General features: G+C 37.2%; 1 protein-coding gene and 1 long non-coding RNA gene across 5 annotated transcripts in view; one reads left to right on the forward strand and one right to left on the reverse strand.

Moving 5' to 3' along the window:
* LOC144333389 (uncharacterized) overlaps positions 1-5,614 on the reverse strand; it is a 73,081-nt gene extending 67,467 nt beyond the window's left edge. Inside the window, exons 1-2 of the long non-coding RNA XR_013402008.1 lie at positions 5,438-5,614; positions 4,480-4,551 (exon numbers count right to left, since the gene is read on the reverse strand). This is a non-coding gene — a long non-coding RNA (uncharacterized LOC144333389). The remainder of the gene's footprint in view (positions 1-4,479; positions 4,552-5,437) is intronic.
* Positions 1-22,052, forward strand: part of TANK (TRAF family member associated NFKB activator) — a 105,034-nt gene that overhangs the window by 23,291 nt on the left and 59,691 nt on the right. Inside the window, exons 1-2 of one of the 4 annotated variants that reach the window (XM_028830464.2) lie at positions 5,788-5,914; positions 6,301-6,456. The exons of 1 other annotated variant lie outside the window; for it this stretch is intronic. Coding sequence is in view for 1 of the 3 variants with exons in the window: in XM_077956357.1 (XP_077812483.1) it covers positions 5,868-5,914 (47 nt within the window). In the remaining 2 variants the exon portion in view is untranslated. Of the gene's footprint in view, positions 1-5,787; positions 5,915-6,300; positions 6,457-22,052 lie in introns of those variants that run through there. 2 more of the 4 variants (XM_077956357.1, XM_077956358.1) reach the window with 2 other exon arrangements.

Genomic DNA, 22,052 nt, shown 5'->3' on the forward strand with positions numbered 1-22,052 from the left:
CTATTAACATAAAAATTAAGCATATACTTTTTTTTTTTGAGACAGTCTCACTCTTTTGCCCAGGCTAGAGTGCAGTGGTGCCATCTCAGCTCACTGCAACCTCCACCTCCCAGGTGCAAATGATTCTTGTGCCTCAGCCTCCTGAGTAGCCGGGATTACAGACATGTACCACAACACTTGCCTAATTTTTTTACTTTTAGTAGAGACAAATTTTCTCCATGTTGGCCAGGCTGGTCTTGAACTCCTGGCCTCAAGTGATCCACCTGCCTTGGCCTCCCAAAGTGATGGGATTACAGGTGTGAGCCACCATGCACAGCCAAAAACAAGCGTACACTTTTAAATTCTACTTGTAGTTATTTATCTTCACAGTAAAAAAACCTAAAATGATACATCTTCAATTATTATACTTAGAATGAGATCCTGTAATTTTCTTATTTCTATATATAGATGAGAAAATGAGTAAAATAGCAGAACACATTTACTTCCTGCCACCTCTCTCCCACCCACTTGCATATTTGTTGCTGTAATCAGAAAGTTGTGACCATATTATTATTAAATTATTTATTAGGTAATAATTTGTATCTTATGTGTCAAAAATTTCATTTTTCCATTGCTTTGTAATTGCAACATGTTTTTAATGGATCTATGTTTAAATTATTTCAAATGTTTTCTAATATTTATTTTATATCAAAATTTCACCTTTCTTGAGTTTTTAATTTTGACTCCTTCTTGAATAAGGGAAGTATATCTTCAATTGTTTCAGAAAATGGGTGGTATGATGTTTGAACCTTGAGGTATCTGAGAATACCTTTTCTCAGATATTCTAAGAAAACAAAGGTGTCTTTGTTTTCCTTTCTTGAATAAATGATAACTTGAGTAGGCAGACGCTATAGGTCAAATCTTCCCCAGGCAAATGTAGATGTTATTCTATTCAGCTTTTGAAGTTTAATGCTGAAAATAAGTTTTTCTTTTTTTGCAATTAATTAATTTTTTTTTTGCCACCTGGATTTTTGTTGAACTTTTTTCATACCTTAGATACCAGAAGCCTTCCCTTGCCCTCTCAAGACTGGACTATGGCCTTTCCAATGTGTTTTCAGAGTACTATATATTACCCCTAATGTAAAATCATAATACCACATTGTATAATAATTGCCTGATTCTTCTATGTATGTCACCCACTATAGACACCAGTTCTTTTAAGGTAGGACTGTGTCTTAGTGATCTTTCTATCCCTAATTCTTAGCACATAGCAAATATTACCAAAATATTCACTGATTAAATTAATGAATTGATAGAGCATTTAATATTGAAATTTTTAACAAGATAGGTCATTAATATATTTCAAAACACATTGAGTCCTTTTCATTTTTAGGAAGTATTGTATTGGTTCAAAGTATTACTTCAGATAGCTTCTGATATATCTGTGGTTGCCGTCTCTGTTCTATTTACCCTAATCTCTTCTTCAGGAAGAAGCTGGGGCATAATCTTTCTACCATTTCCTTTAATGGTTGTCACCTATTTGTACTTTCCATTCATATTTTGAAAGAGTTTTTCAAGCTTTTACTCTAATCATTGATTTATTATTCTGCAATACTGATTCCATCTTTGATTATGTCCAAATTATATGTGAATTGCCATTGCATGTTGTTCTGTGTCCTTGCAGCCTTAACTTATCCAACTTTGGTTTTATTTCACCTTGTCTCTAGTTCTCTCCTTATCTTAGTCTAATAGCTTATCATATATTTCATCTCTTTTTGCATAGAAAATACAAAGCAGATTCTCTCCATATACTTCTGCTTCTAGTAAATCATTTTCCAAAGTATTCACTTTCTTTGCATTTTGAAGACTCTCTTTCAGACAGCATAATCTTTTCAAGGGGTGCTTTCTCTTGTAGTTACTTGTTCTAAGCCTTGTGTCAACCTTACTACCTGAATGTGTGGATTTTGGTTCTTGGCTCTTCTCATTTTCTGTCTGATGCTATTAGTTCTTCAGCATAGATGTTGAGCTGGAAGACATATAGACATGTACAGTCAACAGCTAACCTTTTGGCTTGAAGCTGACATTTATCAACTTTGTCACTGCAGGTCTTTGGCTGAGGTAAGATTCTTTACCTTTAATAGGTACTTACTTTACTATAAAGATAAGAATTCCTAGTTAATCGGAAACAATGATTTGTCTTTTTCTTCATAAGAACCACATATGAAAAACTAAACCCCCAGAGAATCAAACACCCAGTTCTGTCTGCCCAACCCCTTTCATTATTAGTTTCCCAAGCTTGGATACAGAGCATCACACCTATCCACTCCCTTTGGGTTATTGCTGGTATTCTCCATAGCTCCAAATGGGTCACACAGAGAGAAGCTAATGGGAGAGATTAGGGCAAAGAGGTGTAAAATACTTCTTAGCCACCAAGCATAACAGTTGAGTTACTAGTAGGGGTGGTGAGGCTGGTAGCTTCCTTACTATCCTTCCATACCAACACCTTTGCTTGCCTTCCAACAAAAAAGTACATGTCCATTTCAGCTTCACACTTCTTGCAATAAGTGCAATATCCTATCAAATTCTGGAACTAGGGTGCTTGTCAATAGGGTTATAGCTGCTCTTATGGTACTTTTCTGTGAGTTAGAAAAAGCACCTCTCTGAGAAGACACAGGCTGAAGGAGGCAAGGCTTTGCAAGTGAGCACAGCCTGCTCAACCATACACAGTGGCCCTCATTGTCAATCTGTGTTCCAAGGCCATTTGAGTTCTCAAGTTTTTCTGATTTTTCATAAGCATTTTAGTTGGAGAGTCTGCAATATAAACAGCCAGTCCAGATGTCATCGTAAATCAGAAGTCAACCAGATTCCATTAATAGTGATATTTCACATCAAAGATTTGACTGAGAACATACCTGACATTTCAAGTCGTAGTAAGTGTTTATATTGGCAGGTTTCTTTGTCCTTAGATTTATATTCAGAATTCTCAATAAATTATTAAGCAGTTTTAAAACTAGGATTCAAAATATTTTTGAGACACAGTCTCTCTCTGTTGCCCAGGCTGCAGTGCAGTGGCATGATCTCGGCTCACTGAAATCTCTGCCTTCTGGGTTCAAGTGATCTGCCTGCCTCAGCCTCCTGTATAGCTGGGATTACAGGTGTGCACCACCACACCTGGCTAATTTTTGTATTTTTAGCAGAAACGGGTTTTCACCATGTTGGCCAGGCTGGTCCCAAACTCCTGACCTCAAGAGATCAGCCCGCGTTGGCCTCCCGAAGTGCTGGGATGACAGGCGTGAGCCACTGTGCCCATCCAGGTTCTAAAATATCTTTCAAAGGCCTGCAATTCCTCCATTTTATTTTAATAATTAATTAATTATGATTATTATTATTAAATAGAGATGTGGTCTCACTATGTTGCCCAGGCTGGTCTGAAATTCCTGAGCTCAAGTGATCCTCTGCCCTTGGCCTCCCAAAGTGTTAGGATTATATGTGTGAGCACCACACCCGGCCAGTTCCCCATTTTCATGCCACCATACCCAACCTCCAATGCTACATCACTGCTCACTAACTTGAGGTATATAATAATATGAGTGAAGGAAAATTTTAATAAAATTATGTCATTATTTTAAAAGATTATTCCTCAAATAAATATCTCAACTTAATTTCTAACCTTCATAAAACATATTGTATGTGAATTCTTAAAAAATCATCATTATAGGAAAAGGAAAATGTTTGATACCATTTTAGCATTGTTTAGAAAGTAATTCTACCAGCATTTATGCATATTTCACATATAGGGGAATTATGCAGCCACTTCTCTTCAAGACTACAACATCATGGAAGTGGAAAGAGAAAAACATATATTTAAGAAATGTGTATATCTAGCTTATTTCCTTATTCAAAGTTTTTAGCACCTCCGTATTTCAAAATGCCTATGCATTCAGCTTTAGATTCTGAGTATATTACTAAATTCCACTATTTCAATCAGAAATCTTCAAACCAGCTTATTTAATTCACTCAAGCAGTGCTGAATAAACTGGACTTCATCAAAATTAAGAATTTCTGCTTTGCAAAAGATATTGTCAAGAGAGTAAAAAGACAAGCCACAAACAAGGAGAAAATTTTTGCAAAAGACATATCTGATAAAGGACTGTTATCAAAAAATACAAAAACACTTAAAACTCAACATTTGGAAAACAACCTGATTAAAAAATGGGCCAAAGGCCTTTACCTCCCCAAAGAAGATAACCAGATGGTAAATAAATAGCCATATGAAAAGATCCTCCACATCATATGTCATCAGGGAAATGCAAATTAAAACAACAATGAAATACCACACACATCTATCAGAATGGCCCAAATCCAGAACACTTACAACACCAAATGCTGGCAAGGATTTGGAGCAACGGGAACTCTTATTCATTCCTGGTGGGAATGCAAAATGGTAGCCACTTTGGAAGACAATTTGGCAATTGCTTACAAAACTAAACATTCTCTTACCTTATGATCCAGCAATCATACTACTTGGTATTTATCCAAAGGAGATGAAAACTTATGTCCGCACAAAAAAACCTGCACACAGATATTTATAACAGCTTTTTCCATCACACTGGGGTGAGGGATGTTGATAATGGGGAAGGGCTATGCTTGTGTGGGTTCAGAAAGTATATGGAAAATCTCTGGACATTCCTTTCCATTTTGCTGTGAATCTAAAACAGCTCTCAAAAAAGGTTTAAATAATTTTTAAAGCAGTACCGTTATTGTCATGTTTAACTCACTTACTTATTACAATAAAACTATTCAACTAGTAAAAACGTTATATATAAGAAGTTTCTGTTTGTTAAAAAGATTGTTTCAAATATATTTAGACTTTGACTTTTAAAAGTATACAGCAACATTCAAGATAGCTAGACAGAATGCACTGCACCTTGGCAGGTTTTTAAATCCTTGGACTTACTGGCCTAAGGAAAGATGTGTAAACATCCATGATTCAGAACTACAGGGAGAAATTGGGGCAGCCAGAACCTCATCCTCTTGCCCTAAAGGGAAAAGATATCTTGCTTGCGGTATCTAAGATTTGAATCTTAGAGAATATTCGTGCATGGCTAGGAATTGGAATAATGGGGAAGTCTTAATTCATGGGGAATTTTCTAATGAAGTTCCACCTCCATTTGCAGTCATTCTTTAACAATTTAGCGAAAAATACTACTAGTTGGGGAGAAACCAAATAGGTATGTGTAAATGTAGTGTTTCTCAGAGTGTGGACTTTAACCACCTTTAATTATATACATTTACGAGGATCTGTTGAAAATGCAGGTTCCTGGGCTTCACCCCAGTTGCTCTGAAATGAAAACTGTAGGAGTCGGTTGGCGAAACTACATTTGGTTTCTCAGGTGATTCTTGTGTACTCTAACTCATATATAGGGTGATGTTATTTATTTAGTGGTTATTTATTTACCGGTTATTTATCGTTTGGCAAAAAAATCCAGCAAAGACCCGCAAGTGACCTTTACACTTGACATAGGATTCCCTTCCGCGGCTGACGCTTTTTTTTTTTTTTTTTTTTTTTTTCTAAGAGGCGGGGAGTTGGCTGGGCGGGGCGGGACGGGAAGGCGCTGGGCGGGGCGGGGAGGGGCGGGGAAGAATAGCCCTGGGCTGGGCTGGGCAGGGCTGGGCAGGGCTGGGCAGGGCAGGGCAGGGCAGGGCGGAAGGGCCCTGGCCTTGTCGGGTGGAAGGTGAAGAGTTAATGGCTCCGCGCTCAGGCACTGCCCTCTGAACTGGAACAAAAAGCAACTTCCGGTTGGAGGCACTCGGCCAGGCGCCGGCGACCTGACGGGAGAGGGAGCGTAGCCGAAACCGTGAACTGTGTGAGTAAGAAACTTTGTGAAATGGTGTGTCCGAATCCATCAAGCACCGCGTCGGAGAATTTGTCTGCGTAAGCGAGAGGAACGCGCTGACAGTAGGGGCGCCGCAGGGAGAGAAGCCGAGGAGCAGCAGAGACAAAACAATTTGCAGTTTGGGGAGGGATTTTTTGCGGGAGAGACCACGCGAGTTCTTCCCCCGGAGCGGACTCCTTGGCGGGGAGTTTCCGGGCCCGCGATGTCAGCATAGCATCGTCGGCCCCTGCCCCAGCGGCTTCAGGGGAGGGACTCGTCCCGGCTGCTTTGCCCGGGAAATGGGGGTGGCAGGGCCTGCGGTGTCGAGGTGAGCAGTGGACCCGCCAGGAACATCCCTGACTTCCCTTCGAGAGAGGGACTGCCTCCTAGAATCAAGTAGTATTCTTTCGAAAACTTAATTGGTTCTTTCTGTTGTTTTCCCAAGGTGGTTGCACAATTCCCCTCTGCCTTCCTGTGGGGTGTCATCATAGCCTGGTCAATGAGAAGTTGGGTAACTTCCCAGAGGGTCACGGAGGGAGTGGGTGGTCAAGGCAAGAAGAACAGAAGCCAACTCCGCCCACAGTGGGAACCCAGGCATTAGGTAGAGTCCCCACGCCGGTAAAAACTGACTAGCAACGAGTTACAGGCAAAAAAGCTGTGCTTGTCAAGAAGTAGAAAGAGGGGGAGGATAATCAGAGAAGAGCTGTGCTTTTATTATGCTATAACGAGCAAAAGTAAAGCAGCCTTGCTATGTAAAGTGGTGTTTATCTCACCTCACAGGACATGCTTTTGACAAGTTATAATAAGGGAGAGATGGTAGTAAAGGAAGTGAAGAAGCCACGTGAAATTGAAGGAAAAGGAAATGACCTGCCTCCTTACCGCGGTTGGAATACACAAACGAGAGGTAGCAGAGAAGCAAGCAGTGTATTCTGTTAAAAATTATTGTGTCCTCATTTGAGAGAAGAGGGATCCTCAAATAATACAACTTTGTGTAAAGCAGGAAGTGAAACCCTTCTCAGTCCTCTCCCCAATTGTAATCCAAGCCTTCCACATCTTTCCTGTATGTGCATAATCATGTTATTTTGCTTTCTTATGAAAATGAGATTATGCATACTGTTCTATAATCTGTTTCAGATTAAATATATATATATGGTGAAAGTCTTGCCATATGTAGCTCTATTTTATTGTAATGTTGGCGTGGTATTGCATTGTGTAGATGTACCAAATTATAATTAACTATCACTTACTATGTCCTGTCCGTATATCTTGCCCAATATTCTTCAAAATTATCTATTTATCATTAGAATACAGATTTCATTAATTCTTTGTGAAATATATGGCAAATATTTTCAAGAATTATCAATGCTTTGGTTTAAAATGCGCAGGCTTTTTGTCTCAAGTGAGAAGGTAGTCCCCAGTCAAAAATTCTTAAAATCTTCTCCTATATTGCCTGTTAATTCTCTTTTTATGATTTACTCATTAAAACATCCGAAAATGATTTTTGTATACTAAGATAAGGATTTTTTTTTCTTTGTTTTTGTGACTGGGCAGCTATTTTTCCTGAAATCATTTGTTGAAATCATTTCTCTCCCGACTGACTAGAAATACCTCCTTAATATAGTAAATTCTTATGTGTGCATGCATCTTTTCTTTAGACTCATCTGTTTGATCTTTTTGTCTCTTCCTTTAAAAATACCAATCTGCTTTGATATTACATTTTCTAGTAATTCATAGGACAAGTCCCTCTTCATTTTTCCTTTTCAAAATTTTCTTGAATGTAATTGCATTATCTTTGAGATAAAATTTAACATAAACTGTTCATGCTTCATTAAAATACTCTGTTGGGGATGTAACCATTTTCTTATATTTTGTGACTGGTATGTAGATGAGTGTTTATGTATCTGGCCAACTTTCTAAATTTATTAGTTTTAATAAATTGTTTCACTTGAATTTTCTAGGAAAACAATCATCTAATTATAATTATCTTATATCTTTCTTTCTTTGCTTTAGTGAATTGCTGGCTTCCCCAGAATAGTGGTAAATAATAACAGTGGTTCTGACCATCCTTTATCTTCTTAGTTTGGGGATTTTTTACTATGTCATCATTAAATATGAAGTTACTATTAATTTCTAATAAATTCTATTAGGGAAGTTTCCTTTAATATTTCTAGCTCATGATTTTTACAGAGAAATGTTTGGATTGTATCCAAAGTCATTTTTGCAACTGGGGATTGGGGAGTGTCTATTGTATTAGATAGCACTTTGAGAACAATTTTAAATAATAGATATTGGGTGTTCATTTGGTGTGTATATATATTTCTTGTTGTGTTAAGATAATGTCTCTTCATTACTTCTTAACATTTTTATCAGGAATGGAAGTTGGATTTTGTCAAATGACTTTTTGACATCCATCATAACCTTTTATAAGTACTTTTCATCTTTGACCTAATAGGATAGTGAATTATTTTAGTATATTTCCAGTTTGTGAACCAATCTTACACATGGTCATGGTATAATATTTAAGTATATATTGGTTCCTTTGGTAACATTTTTATTTAAAATCAATAATTGAGATTCATTTCATAGTCACCTTTTTCTGTTACTTTTGCTAGGTTTTGATACCAAGGTTGTGCTGATTCCTAAAAAGAACTGGGCAGAGTTCCTCTTCCTCTGCTCTGATGTAGTTTAAATAGCCTAAGAACTCTGTTCTTTGAAGATCTGAAAGAATTCACTCATGAAACCATCTGGGTCTGATATTGTTCTTAAGACAGCAACAATCCTCAGCAAAATGGTTCAGAACAAACAAAAACTCCTTTGTGTAAATACAATTGAATGAAAGAGTCTGGGACACCAGTAATATCAAGAACTAAGAGCACCTGCTGTACTGATGCTGGTTATTTACCCCCTACACACAACTTTTTTTTCATGGGCAAGGAAAAATGCTGTAGGTAGGCTGAGGCTGTTAAGTAAAATGTCTTGCTGTTCTTTCTCTTCCCTTCTCCAGTTATGTTACAGAAGCAAGGGTATTGCTTCTACATGGGCAAGTTCTGTCTATGCCCTGAAAGAAACCAAGAGTGAAACTCAACTGGTGAAGTATCAGTTTCACTTTGTTGTCATTAGTTTCCCAATTTTGCCGGGAAATTTCTTACTTTAAAGGTAATAACCAAGCTGACATTTTACTGTAGCCAAATCCTACAGAGGGTTTCAAAATGAGTGGGTGAAAAAATATACAAGCTTAACATGCTTATACTTATTTAACATGAAGTGAAAAACATTAGCACGGTTCAGGTATGTGCATGGTATGTGCCCGCACATGGAGCAGTGCTGTCATCTAACAAAAGCCCACCTTTTTACTTGACTAATGGTTTACTGTTAATACATAGATAATAGTGTAAGTAATCTTTGATAGACTTTTATAAATGATTATTGCAAATGCTTTTTGATCACCTTCGAGAATATGACCTGAGACAGGTAATGTAGTTTAGCAGTTTGTATCTGTGAACTGTGGAGGATACCTACAGACGCTCAAGTGTTATTTACAGTAGGATGGAGGCATTATGTGAATGCTTGGGTATTATATTTCCATTTATGGGCTCTTATAGCAAAAATAATTGGGGACTTGCCCTATGATGAAGAAAGACTGCATGTTTTTTAAAACCATACCCGTTGTCCAAAAGCAAATGGTAAATAAAAATAGCCTGTTGACATAAAGCTTTGCTATTTCGATGCTATGCATTAGCTGATTGACTGTTACAATTTATCCTTTTTGTTTTCTAACACCTTATAAGCATAAAATATTACCGTTTAATTGAAGTTCGTTTGTGTTCAGTTATGTAAAGCCTAGTTTTAGTTTCTATTTCCTGTAGGATTTATGCTGTGGCTGCCATTTCCCACCTGCTATCTCCTATGCTTGCTGCCATGGTTTTGAATCATAAACACAGGGAAAGAGGAGGCTATTATTTAGATATGTAACAAAAATATCTTTATAGTTCAGAACCAAGATTATGTTTACCTTCAGGAAGGGATAACAGAATATGAAATGAACTACCTTTTCAGTGAGTGGTTAATTAATTTTCGAAGTCTTTTGAACTAAGTGCAGTATTTGGCCACTGTTCAAATAAGTTGAGGGTTAACTGGTACCAAGCCCTCTGCAACTGAAAACAGCCTTTGGGACCTATGTAGTACATGTGTCACATTTTCCAATTCCTAATCTGTAAAAGCTTTTTAAATTGTGGTAAAATTCACACAACATAAAATTTACCATCTTAACCTTTTTAAAGTATATGGTTCAATAATGTTAAGTGCATTCACATTGCTGTGCAACCAAGAAAAAATTTTTAAAGGGACTTATTTTTCTTAAGGAAAAGAGTTTGGGAAGTAAACGATGGCAATTGTTTGTCTCATGGAAAATTTCCTGGACTGTAACTTTTTACCTTCAGAGATATATTCTCTATAAATGGTAATTATTAGTAGTAAGTTATGAGAGTAAACAGTTTGAGTACTAGTGATCTATAATAGCTTTTATTTAACACCAATACTTTTTCTTTGCAAAAAGAAGGGTCTACTGAAGATAGGTTGCTAACATTGAAATTAAAGTATTTTAAGTCTTTGCAGTAAGGAATTACTGGAAATTGAGTAGACAAAGAAAATTAATATGAGTTCCATTTTGATGGTTACTTAGCAAGTTGAAGTTATGGGAGTCTTTGAAATATTTGCAGTAGAATGAAGTGTGGAGAATTGTTCTACTGAACAGCAAAACAACCCAATCAGGTAATAATTTTGCCAGAGAGTGACTTGCTATAAGGGACAGAAGTTAGAGACTTAGATTCTTTCAAAATAAAGGATTTTTTTTTTTATTGCTTGAAGAAAGATTTTTGGAATCAGCAAATCAACTGTTACTGTGAGAGATTTAAGTGGTTTTACTATTCATAACCATTTATCATATGGCATTTACTGGAATGTGATTTCATAACCTCAAGTATTTGGAATCCCAAAAGTAGAAATGCCTTTCCCTTTATATTGTTGTTTGTCAACCTTTAAAAATCCATATTTCCTTTCTGATGAACATTAAAATCTCGCAAATCCTAAAGGATTGTAATACGTGTTCCTTCCCATACAGTCCTACTCCTCCTTTACACCTTGCTGACTACAGACTTTCTCTTCTAGTTCCCTCATCTGTGAATATTATGCACAGTCCTTCTTTATATAACTTATGTAATAGATTTTTAATATTAACTATTTTAAAATTGTATATCCTTCCTCCCCCATCTTTAGATTCTAACATTGCTCCTACTCAGAGGAGAGGACACCCCTTTAAGATTACTCAGTTGAGTATAGCCCACTGAGCAGTGCCATGTCTATGTTCACCTCAGAGGAGAACATCACATGCCTACTTTCCCTTTTGGTGTTACACTGTTTAGTTGTGCACTTAAACCCATAACATTTGATAAATAGTCTCAGAGAAAGAAGTATTACTGGAGAAAAAAAGGAAGTAAGGCAAAACTGAGACTCATGGGTGTGGTCTTTGACAGTGAAATCTTTTTGCTCTTGCAAGATCACATAGAAAATTTCACTAAGTTCTAACATCCAGCAAAATGGAGAACATGTACTGGGGAGCTTTGTGTTTAACCAGTGAGATTGTCTTGTTTATCCTGTTGCATTTAGCCTGCCAGCTTATGGAAAAATACAAAATTCAAATTCTAACACTGCTGGATTTATGACATTTAAGGTTTCTATTATATCAACTGCCTGGATGGAGCACAGAAACAGTGTAGTACAGTATGCTATGAGTATATTCATGACCAAAGTTTACAACGTGGAAGGAGAAGAGAAATGCAGGAAGTTAGTTGGGGAATTAGCTGCTCATGTTATATAACTCCTTAAAAGTGGAAAATGATCATAAGTAACTGTGAGTAGTGACAGTTCTCTTCCATTTCCTTTCTTCAGGTAAGGAAAACACACTTAATATTTTTGAGTGTCTTTAAAGTTAATCTTCCTAACCATCCAAAAGAGAAGATGTCTTGTTTATGTGTATATGCCGTGTTGTTGACTGGTTTTTTTGCTTTTTACTCCTGATGTGTTTTGTGGGTGAGGAGGCAAACATACAACTAAGATACAGAAAAGACAGGATGTAGTGGGGCACAGTGGCTTGACGCCTATAGTCTCAAGTACTCAGAAGGCTGAGGTAGAAGGATTGCTTGAGGCGAGGAGTCCAAGCTGCAGTGGGCTATCATACTCTAGCCTGGGGGGACAGAGTGAAGCTCTGTCTCAAAAAAACAAAAAGCCAAACAAAACAAAAACACAGAATGTATCTTTCATTCACTGATTCACCTCTTTATATGCTACAGTGGCAACTTTTCTGAAACAGAATATGAACTCTTATTCATAGCCCAAGGGGTTGGGAAAGGCTGGTGTCTTTCTTTTGTAGGGCAAAGTGGAAGGGGTAGCAGTTACTCAAGGTGATTTCCTTTCCCCATCCTGAAACTGCTTTAGATTTGAGTTGGTCTCTCACCACAAGTGTGAACTCTGGCAGAACATTTACCCAGAAACAGAACAGGCTCAGCAGTCGGGGAAACCCAGCAGAGGGGCCTTGCCTGCCTCCCAAATTACTCACACTTGTCTCTACCACCTACAAAAAAAAGTAGACCTTACTAAAGAATTACTAATCATCCTGGGGCCAAGATGGCGAAAATACTACCTTTAAGCCTTTGATTCTCTTCAAACGTGGAATCCCAATGTATATATACATAACTGATCAAAGCTCAGATGTTCTGGTTGAACAGGCAGTTAGAGGTGGAACATCATTTGGATCATACACTTTCAGCCTCAGTGCAGCTCCAGAAGCACCATTACTCACCCTTGATTACTACTTTCTTACCCTTGATTACTACTTTCTTTATCCAGGATTGGTTAGCTGTCATTTGGCAGCATAATAATGGCTGCCAAGGACAACAGACTTAAGATATTGTATCTATTGTCAGACTAAAGAAACTGAGGCAAAATTAATGTAGGGAGTTTATTCGGGTAAAGGTTGAGGACAGCTGCCTTGGACACACTTCCAGGTTGCCTTGGGGAGTGTCCATTCGGCCCTTGTTGCAACCAGGTTTTTAAAGGCAAAAGAGGACAAGGAATGGGCTGATGCTAAGTTATTTGATAGGAATTCTCACTGGTTTACAGAAATAACACTGATTAGTGATTATACATTGTTGAACTATATGGTATGAGTTTTGGTATCTAATGTATGGCATTTTATGGCTACTTGTCATCACATAGTAGGTAGCTTCAAGAGGGTCATTTAGTTCACAGGGGAGAGTGATGTGTGACTGCTGTCACACACTCACATTTCAGTGCCTCTCTGGGCCTGATAATTAAAAGGGGTTTGCACTCCTCACATTAAAAGTTTTTATTTCTCACTATGAAATAAGGAGGGAAGTTCATTTTAAGAGGGGTGGAGGAATAAGGAGAATTAGAGAACCAGTACAGAAGATTCAACACCCAGATAGAAGTCCCAGACAGGAATATAAAAGGAAAGAAATTGCCCCAAAAAATTTTCAAGAAAATTTCCAAGAACTGAAGGGGGAATTTCCAGGTTGAAAGGACCCACCAAGCACCTATTGCTATGATATAGTCCATGGCCAGGTATGATCCTGAAATTTCAGAATCCTAGGGACAAAGAGAAAATCCTAATATTTTTCAAAGAGAAAAAAAATCGGTTAAGGCTAGGCACGGTGGCTCATGCCTGTAACCCAAGCACTTTGGGAGGCCAAGGCAGGCAGATAACCTGAGGCTGGGAGTTCAAGACCAGCCTGGCTAACATGGTGAAAACCCATCTACTAAAAATACAAAAATTAGCTGGGTGTGGTGGCGCGCGCCTGTAATCCCAGCTACTAGGGAGGCTGAGGCACAAGAATCGCTTGAATCCTAGAGGTGGAGGTTGCAGTGAGCCGAGATCGCGCCATTGCACTCCAGCCTTGAGCAACAGAGTGAGAATTATACAAGATCAGGAATCAAAATGGATCTGATCCTCAACAAAAATAAACAGAAGCTAGAAGATAGCATAGCAAAGCTTTCAGAATTCTGAGGAAAAATTACTTCCAACCTAGAACTCTTAATCTAGCCAAACTATCAGTTAAGTCAGAGGGTAAAGATATTTTAGTTATGCAAAGCCTCAAAAAATTTACTTCTCAAACACTTTCTTAGGAAGCTGCTAGAAGATTTGCGTCACCACATGGGGATATAAAACAAGAAAAGATTTAGGAGACCGAAAATGAGGGATTCAATTAGAGAAAGAGATGGACAAAGGATATCTCCAAATTCAAGGTTAAGAAGGTCCCAAGATGAAGGCTTTCCATCAGGCATAGAGAGCAACTAGTCTAGATTGGAGCAAACCAGAAAGCTTACAGAGTGATTCCTCTAAAGAGATAGAATACCTGAAGTGTCTCAATGTGTTGAGGAGTTGTATTAGTGGTAATAGGAAACAAAGCAAACAAAAATTTTCGGGGAAAAAAATTTTCAGGAAAGGAAAAGCATCCATGGTATATTATATTGTTCAGCAGTGAATAGCATTACATAGTAATAAGAAAGTAAAAGCTGAATGCTAATCTAATGAAAAATTAGATATAACTGTATTGGGGAAATGGGGAGAATAGGAGGTAGGGAATGTTTAAAGAGAACTGAATCCTAATTTTCCATGATGGGGAGACAAAAACTGAAAAATCAGTGGTGGCCATATTACCTGTTATTTAGAGATACAGAGATAAATACAAAAAAGAATTAGTCAAAAGAATTGTTGCCAAGGTGAAGCAGGAAATGGGGAGGGGAAAGCAGAGAACTACCGTTTTTCTTGTAGAACTGCTCAACTCATTAAGATATAGGTATGTATAGCTCTGATTAAAATAAAAACTAAATTAGAGGGGAGAGAGCTAGAAATTGTGCTGTAGCAACAGAGACCTAGATTTATTTGGTTCTTCTATTTTCTAATTCTGTGCCTTATGCAACTTATTTACCCTTTTGAAGCTCAGTTTTGAAGTTCAGTTTCCTCCTCTGTAAAGGGCAGACAATATATGCTTCTGCAGAGGGAAGATTAAAAATGGGGTAGTTTTATGTAAAGCACCTGCAAATAGATATTTGTTCCTACCCCAACCCCAGTGCTTCCTATGATCAAATAGGGAACCACCTTCTTCATTGTTGGGATGATTGCCGTTCAAACAGAAGACTGAGATTGTCCTTCTGATCCATGACTCTTTGTACCTCTTTGAATTAAAGGCATGTCTTTGAGATCTATCTTGTCTCTCAACTATCTATAGATAGTTTGAGAATTTAAATAGAATTAGGATGATTAGAGTATTGATAGGGGGAACATCAAGTTAAAAATGTCATTGCTACTTAGTGGGAGATGGGCTATGGTCAGTCAAATTTCTCAACAAGAACTTCAGTGCAAATGCCATTAATAGAGAAAACATTTGTCATACAAGTTGATGAGTTGTGAAAGTTTTATGGAACCAAGATCAATAAAGTGCTGTTGCTCTGGGCCATCTGCCAAAGTATCAAAATACCGTTATTTATTTATTTATTTGAGAAAGTCTTCTACCTTAGCAACTGCTATTTTTGTTCCTAAATTCTATATACTTCTTATAGAATAATTTAAAAAGCAGATCACTATGGGAAAAAAGGCAACTTTATGAAAGCCTGTTTCCCTTCGTTGGTGCATATTTGTATAGTGTTTTATAGTGCTTTCCAAACTATGACTTGACCCGCTATGGCAGTAATTTTAAATTTATCTTACATCTCCCCCCTGTACAAAATTAGATCCAGGAGTCTTGGACAGGGTTTGGTAATGTATTTTTTAAAACCACCATGGATGATTCTAATGTGCTGACAGGTTGTGAACCAATGTTCTATAACCTGACTCTACCCCAAGATTCTAAATTGGGAGAGATGGGGGAACAGAGGTCCATAGAAAGGTTAAATGACTTGTTTACTCTCTCCCATCACCAAGCCTGTCTAGACTGGACATGTATTGTGTACTTCAACTCTGATTTTTATCTTCAGTTGACTAGGCTTTTTAATTTAGAGAATCTAATCTAAATTGCCTTAACAGAGAAATTAGTACATTTTACACAAGATGTGGTCTAGTTAAAAATTTGGTTTGCAATCTTTATTTTATAGTGTCTTTTATTTTTTTCCAGAGACAAAAGGAAGTGAAACAGCAAATCTGAGTTTCGAATCAACTATTGCTTCCCAACAGTAGGGTGGCACAGCAAGTGTTAAGATTTACTAGGTCTGAATATTCATATTTGAGGTAAACTGGTGTGGCCTTGAAAAGGGTAGAAAGTTGGGTAATTTTGGCACAGATGCAAGTTTGAAAGGTTGGTCTGTTGGGCTGCCCAGGGATTTTTGTAGGCTTCTCTTCAGGAATATTCAACAGTCTGAAGGAGAGAACTTGTTGCATGGTACTGGATTAAAAATATTAGATCTGGTTTTAAGCTAATATATTAAAGTCATACCCTAAACATCTTCGGAATAACTGAAAATGGAGATCTGGAAATCTCTGAAACCTTATTTATTTTTTTATTCAAGTTCTCACAATTACTTCTAATAAAACAAGTTGTGACTTGCAAATCCAACAGCCTGTAGGTGTCCTCAGGGAAATTAAAAACAAGGGATATGAAGAGCTGTAGAGTCCTGTGCCAGTGGTTAAGAGCACAGAGTAAAGCTTTATAATTATGTAGGTTTTTGCCTGTTCCTATTTATCATTGGTAATGTTCTCAAGGCTAAATGGCTGCTCAGCTATTTTAAATGGTGATTTAAAGAGAAATTAGGCCCTTTTGTGAAAAGGTCCTCTATCTCTTGAAATTTCAACTCTTTTTTCATAGAAGAGCTCTCTTCCTCCATAGTGTTTTTTTCTGATACAGTAAATGACTCAGGGATAATGGAGGGGCAGCCAACCCATTAACTCATAAGATTTTAACTACTTCTCTTTCAAAACAACTTTACCATTTATGAATCTTGTGCAGCCTGTGACTTCTCTTACATTATTGTCTTGTGTTTCGGGGGACCTTTTTGAGATTACTGAAAATATTTTTTTTCAAACTTTTCTGTTTAAGACCAGAAGATAGATACAAACTCTGCCACTCTTTTGAAAAATCATTAGTACTACCTTATTATTTATTTATGAATCTGGTAGAGTAGAAGATACTTAAGGAAAATCTTGCATTCAAATACTCTGCCAGAGTTGTTTTTCCTGTTATTTAACAGCGTATAAAGATTAACAAAGCAGAGCATTAGATAACATTTCTACATCTTTTATTAATAGTCTTTTTACATAAAATAACAGACATAAACTGTCATACACTATTTTATGCATTTTCTAGTTTTCCTTCTGACCTCCTTCAAATAAATAATAAGTGGGCCTGTCCTCTTTTTTGGTTTATATTTGATAGGAAAAACATGTACATCTTGTGCTATAAGGTGGTGCAATAATGCGTATTGCTTTTCTCTATTGTTTTCTTTTCAAAAATGTAGTTTTTTTCTTTTTCTTTTTTTTTTTTTTTGGTAAAACGATTTTGGCCTAATTGGCCATCCAAGGATGTACTAGTATCAGGGGACATTAAAAACAAGTCTTCAAGAATACAAACAATAGGGAAGGCATAGTTAGTCTTCATTTTTTCCTATAGATAATTATATAGTTGTTGCTTTTTTCCTCTTTATTATGATGTCTTTTCTAGCACTGTTGTCCAAAATTGGATTCAGTATCTTCCCTCTCCTGAAAATTTTGTTTCTGTCTCTTTATGTCTGGCTATCACCACTTTCTACTGGGTGTTGTGAAAAATAATGGCTGGTGAACCATCTGCAACAAAATCACCTGAGGCACTGTGCTAGTTAGAATGTAGATTCCGAGGTCCCATTTCAGGCCAACTGATTTGCAGTCACAGGTACCTGAGTTGCTGCCCTCTTGTCTATTGTGCACATCCAGTTGGCCATCAAATCCTGTTAATTCTACTCTTGAAATGTCTGTTGAATCCACTCATCTTTATTTCCCCCGCTCTAATTCAAGCCCTCATCTTTTACCTGGAATACAGCAATAGTTGCCTGTGGTGTAGCGTCACTTTGTCTCCCTCACTAGTTTGTAGTCTGTGTTATCTGTTCTGTCTTTCTAAAATATGTCTATCATCTCCTTGAAAACCTCTCATTACTCCTTGTGTCAACATGTTAAGGACTAAATTTCTTAGAGTGACATTTGAGGTCTGCTATAGTCTAGCCATAACTGAGTCTGCTGCATGTGGTTTATGTGGTCAGTGTACTCTACAGCTCTATGGGATGCCATTCCAATCATGGTCTTTACGTATGGTCTTCCCTAGGATTTTTGTAGTACAGCACAGTCATATGTGCTGACCCTGACTGTAGCTCATTTTGGCACCCTCACCTCTGTATCATCTCTGCACACATGCTGGACTTGCATAAACAGAATACTCACTCTCATCACTAAATGCACCATACTAACGACTCCTCAGGGCCTCTGCTCTTTCAGAATGAATGTACTTTTCCCATTCATTCTCTACTTGTTGAAACTCTTCTCATCTTTTGGGAGCTGGTTTAAGTGTCAGATCCTCTGTGAAGCCTTCCACAATCCTTCTTATTTTAATTCTTCCTTCTATTGAGCCTTTATCTTGTTTATACCTTTTGCTTAACAGTTTTCTTCTTCTTTTTAGGTAAAGCTTTGAATGAAATGCGTAAATCTCTAGTGAACCATTGGGTGAGGTCCTACAAATGCTTATACCTGTGCTACCCAGACCTCTATGAAGATGTGCCCAGACCTTTTTTTTTAAACATTTGTAATTGACCTTTTGGCTAATTATTTTCATGTGTGTCTGCCTCACTCCATTATAAGCTTTAATTGGAGAAAAAGGCAAAGACCATGACTGTTTTTTTGTTTCCCAGGGAGAAAAGGAGTGCCTACTGTGTGTTCAACACTGAACCAGTCTTGAACATTGTACCAATCAGGATACAGCTCAGTTAGTTCCTCCTTTAGAGACCCACAAAGCAGTAGTTAAACGTGTTGCCTGCATCACAGTGTTCTAGGTGGCTTGTCACCACAACATTCCATCCAACTGGGAAAGAGAAAAAGGTGAAAGGGAAAACTTGTTATGGAAGTTACACCCATTTGCCAATGACTAGCACATAGTCACATGACCACACGAGCTAAAAATCAGAAGTGTTAGTACTATAAGAGAAGGGGAGAATGGATATTGAGGAACAAATAACATCTTTTGTATATGATCTCACTTAAATTTTACTTACTGTATATATGGTCTCAATTTTTATTGTAACCCTACAAACTATGTATGATATGCAAACTGATGTGCATAGTTCAGTAAATGGCTAGGAAATTGCAGATCTTGGGTCTGAATTTAAAGCCTGTATTTTTTTTTCACTCAGTAAAGTGTTTAGGAGGAAATATATAAATGTTATTGAATAAACAAAAGTCACAGTAATTTTCACAGTATTATTTGTAATCACATATTTTTCATATCACATATTTTTATAGTATCATATCATCTCTTTACTTCCAGGACACTCTATATAACTTTACTCCTTGCTTCTCACCATTCTGAAATGAAATGCCCTAGCAACTGGTTTGCAATCAAGGCTTAATTTGTAACATAAATTAAGACAAAGCACCTACTCTTTTTAAATATATGATATCATTTATGAGCAAAAGTTTTTGTGCTCTGTATAGTTTGGTAATGCTATACAATTATAAAGTTAAAGGAAACTCTATTATCCAAACTCTTTGTCTTAATAACAAAGAAAATCAAGGCTGTAGAACTTACCTTTTCTTTCATTTCCACCCCTACTTGCTTTCAGGCATCATGGGAAAAGCTTTAGCCTGATCTGTCATGTTTATAGTAACCATCATTGTTATGCTTAAGAATTGTCTCAGGTTTGTATGGTTGTCCTGATCAGGACAATCAACCTGAGCAATGCATAAGAAATGCATATAATCTTGGCCTGTTTTAGTAAAGAATTGATGTTATTTAATATTAAAAACATCCTTATCGCAGTGGGAAACCTGTTTGAAAAAGGATGACTGCCATTTGATAATTAAATAAAAGGAATGGGTAAGATCATTCCCACCTATATTTCAAAACCCTATTCAAATACCACCTACCTCTCAAAGCCTTTCCTAAACTTCATAAATAGATGAACTTTCCTCTCCAAACTCTATAGCCTTTTGGATATCTTAAGATATTCACCTACTGTATGCTTCAAGTTACAGTTAATGGTACCTTCATGGGAGGAGATTTCATGTCTGTTTTGTTCTCACAGCATCAGTGGTATCCAGCACACTTCTGCTCATAGTTGGCACAAAATATTTTATCAAATAAGCATATTAACCATAACACCCTGGGAGAGCACTTTGCAGCTGGCTTTAATGAACAATCCTTGAACTAAGAATTTTAAAGATTTAATCTAGTTCATAACACAGCTTTATAGCTATAGGTAAGTCATTTAAGCCTTCTGAGCCTTATCAAACAGGAATATTAATATGTAATAGGAAATGAAGAATTGGTGAAAATACTTTGTGAAAGAAACATAACTTTAAGATAGTACTATATTTGAATCCCTTGCTGTTCCCCATATGGTGCCTTACACATAGTAAGCCAGCAAATACTTTGTTCTAATTGAAGGGTAATGGGATATATTTTATTAAAATCAAAGCTTTGTTAGGGCTGGGAAGCTTTACCAAAGGAAGGGAAAATTATCTTTCTTGCTCATGCTGCCTCTCCTACTCCAGGACAGTTTCATTATTGAACCAAGGGATCAATGAAAGAGGAAGCAGGGATTTTCCTGGTATTTCTTCATGGACAGGCACACCATGGTCAATCACTGGGCTGGATAGGTGGGACAAGAACCTGCTGCCCTCAGTTTTGCTTTTCTGAACCACTGGTCTGGGTAGGAAAAAAGGAATTACTGCTAGAGGGACAACAGTGGGTAGATGAGAGTATCCACGCTCCAGAAGAATTGCAGGGGACAAGATTGGGATGGTGATTTGCATTGAGCTAACCCTGCTACCTTCTGGGATTTCAGAATTTTTTTCTCATGTAATGGAAGGAAACCAGCAAACCAAATCCAGAAATAAAGCGAAACCCTAACTACAAGAATGTTTTCAAGGGAGAGGTTGCTGTAGCCGTCTCCTGGGTTTGGAGAATGAGCTTAACCATGAGATTTAGGTTTGAGCATGTTTACTATAAATATAAAGCATTCTCCTGGAGTCTGGCAAATATTGCGGAAGGGGTACTGAAATGTAATTGAAATGTAGCTGCCTCTTAAATTAATTTTATACTTAACAAATGCTAAAAATAAATAAACAAGTGGCTTTAAAGTTCAGGGTGTTAATATTTGAAATCTGTCCATTTTAATTAGCCGAGTCCCAGAGACTTTCCTTTTACTCTGGTCGGTGTTGCTGATCTAACACCTAATTCCCTTCTTGGTTGTGAAATAGGAATTAAAAGTTTATCATTTACTTATTTGTGTCAACCTGGAACTTATTTCTTCAGCATACATTCTTATTTCAGGAAATAGGACGCATCTGTGTGGAATTTACTCAGTAGCTCCTCTCTTAGTGACATTTGTATAATCTAATGCAAGGACCTGAAGTGATGGCTCCACATGATTTACCTGCATACAATGCAGCTATTTTTAGTGCTGCATTTACGTTTTTAAAAACAAGAATGCATCTTGTTGATGGAACAGACATGCATTTTTAACTCATAAACTCAAGAACTGTAGAACAAGGAAGTTTCTTAGAAATTGAGTCCAAACACCTTTTTGTACTGAAGAAAAGGAAACTTTGGTCCCAAAAAATTTAGTGGCCCTTAACTAAGGGTCAGTCAGTAATAGAACAAAGCAAGGAACTAGATGGATTTCCAGTTCAAGGCTCTTATTTGTCCCAGATCTAAAAGTACAGGTGTGGTTTACATTGACAATTTTTCATGACATGCAGCTTTTTAAGGCTTTTTAACTTAGCCACTTAGCTACTTAAAACCTCTAACTTCTGTATTAGTATATTATAGTATATTATAGTCCCTGTGACTGCCTATACTTACTTTTTCTTTCCTCTTCGCATATTTATTTTTAATCTCATGTATTTTTTATAAGTAGCCTTAGTATGTTTTTGAATGAAGCAGTGTCTAA

Source organism: Macaca mulatta, chromosome 12 (genome assembly GCF_049350105.2).
Source record: "Macaca mulatta isolate MMU2019108-1 chromosome 12, T2T-MMU8v2.0, whole genome shotgun sequence".
Lineage (NCBI taxonomy): Eukaryota > Metazoa > Chordata > Mammalia > Primates > Cercopithecidae > Macaca > Macaca mulatta.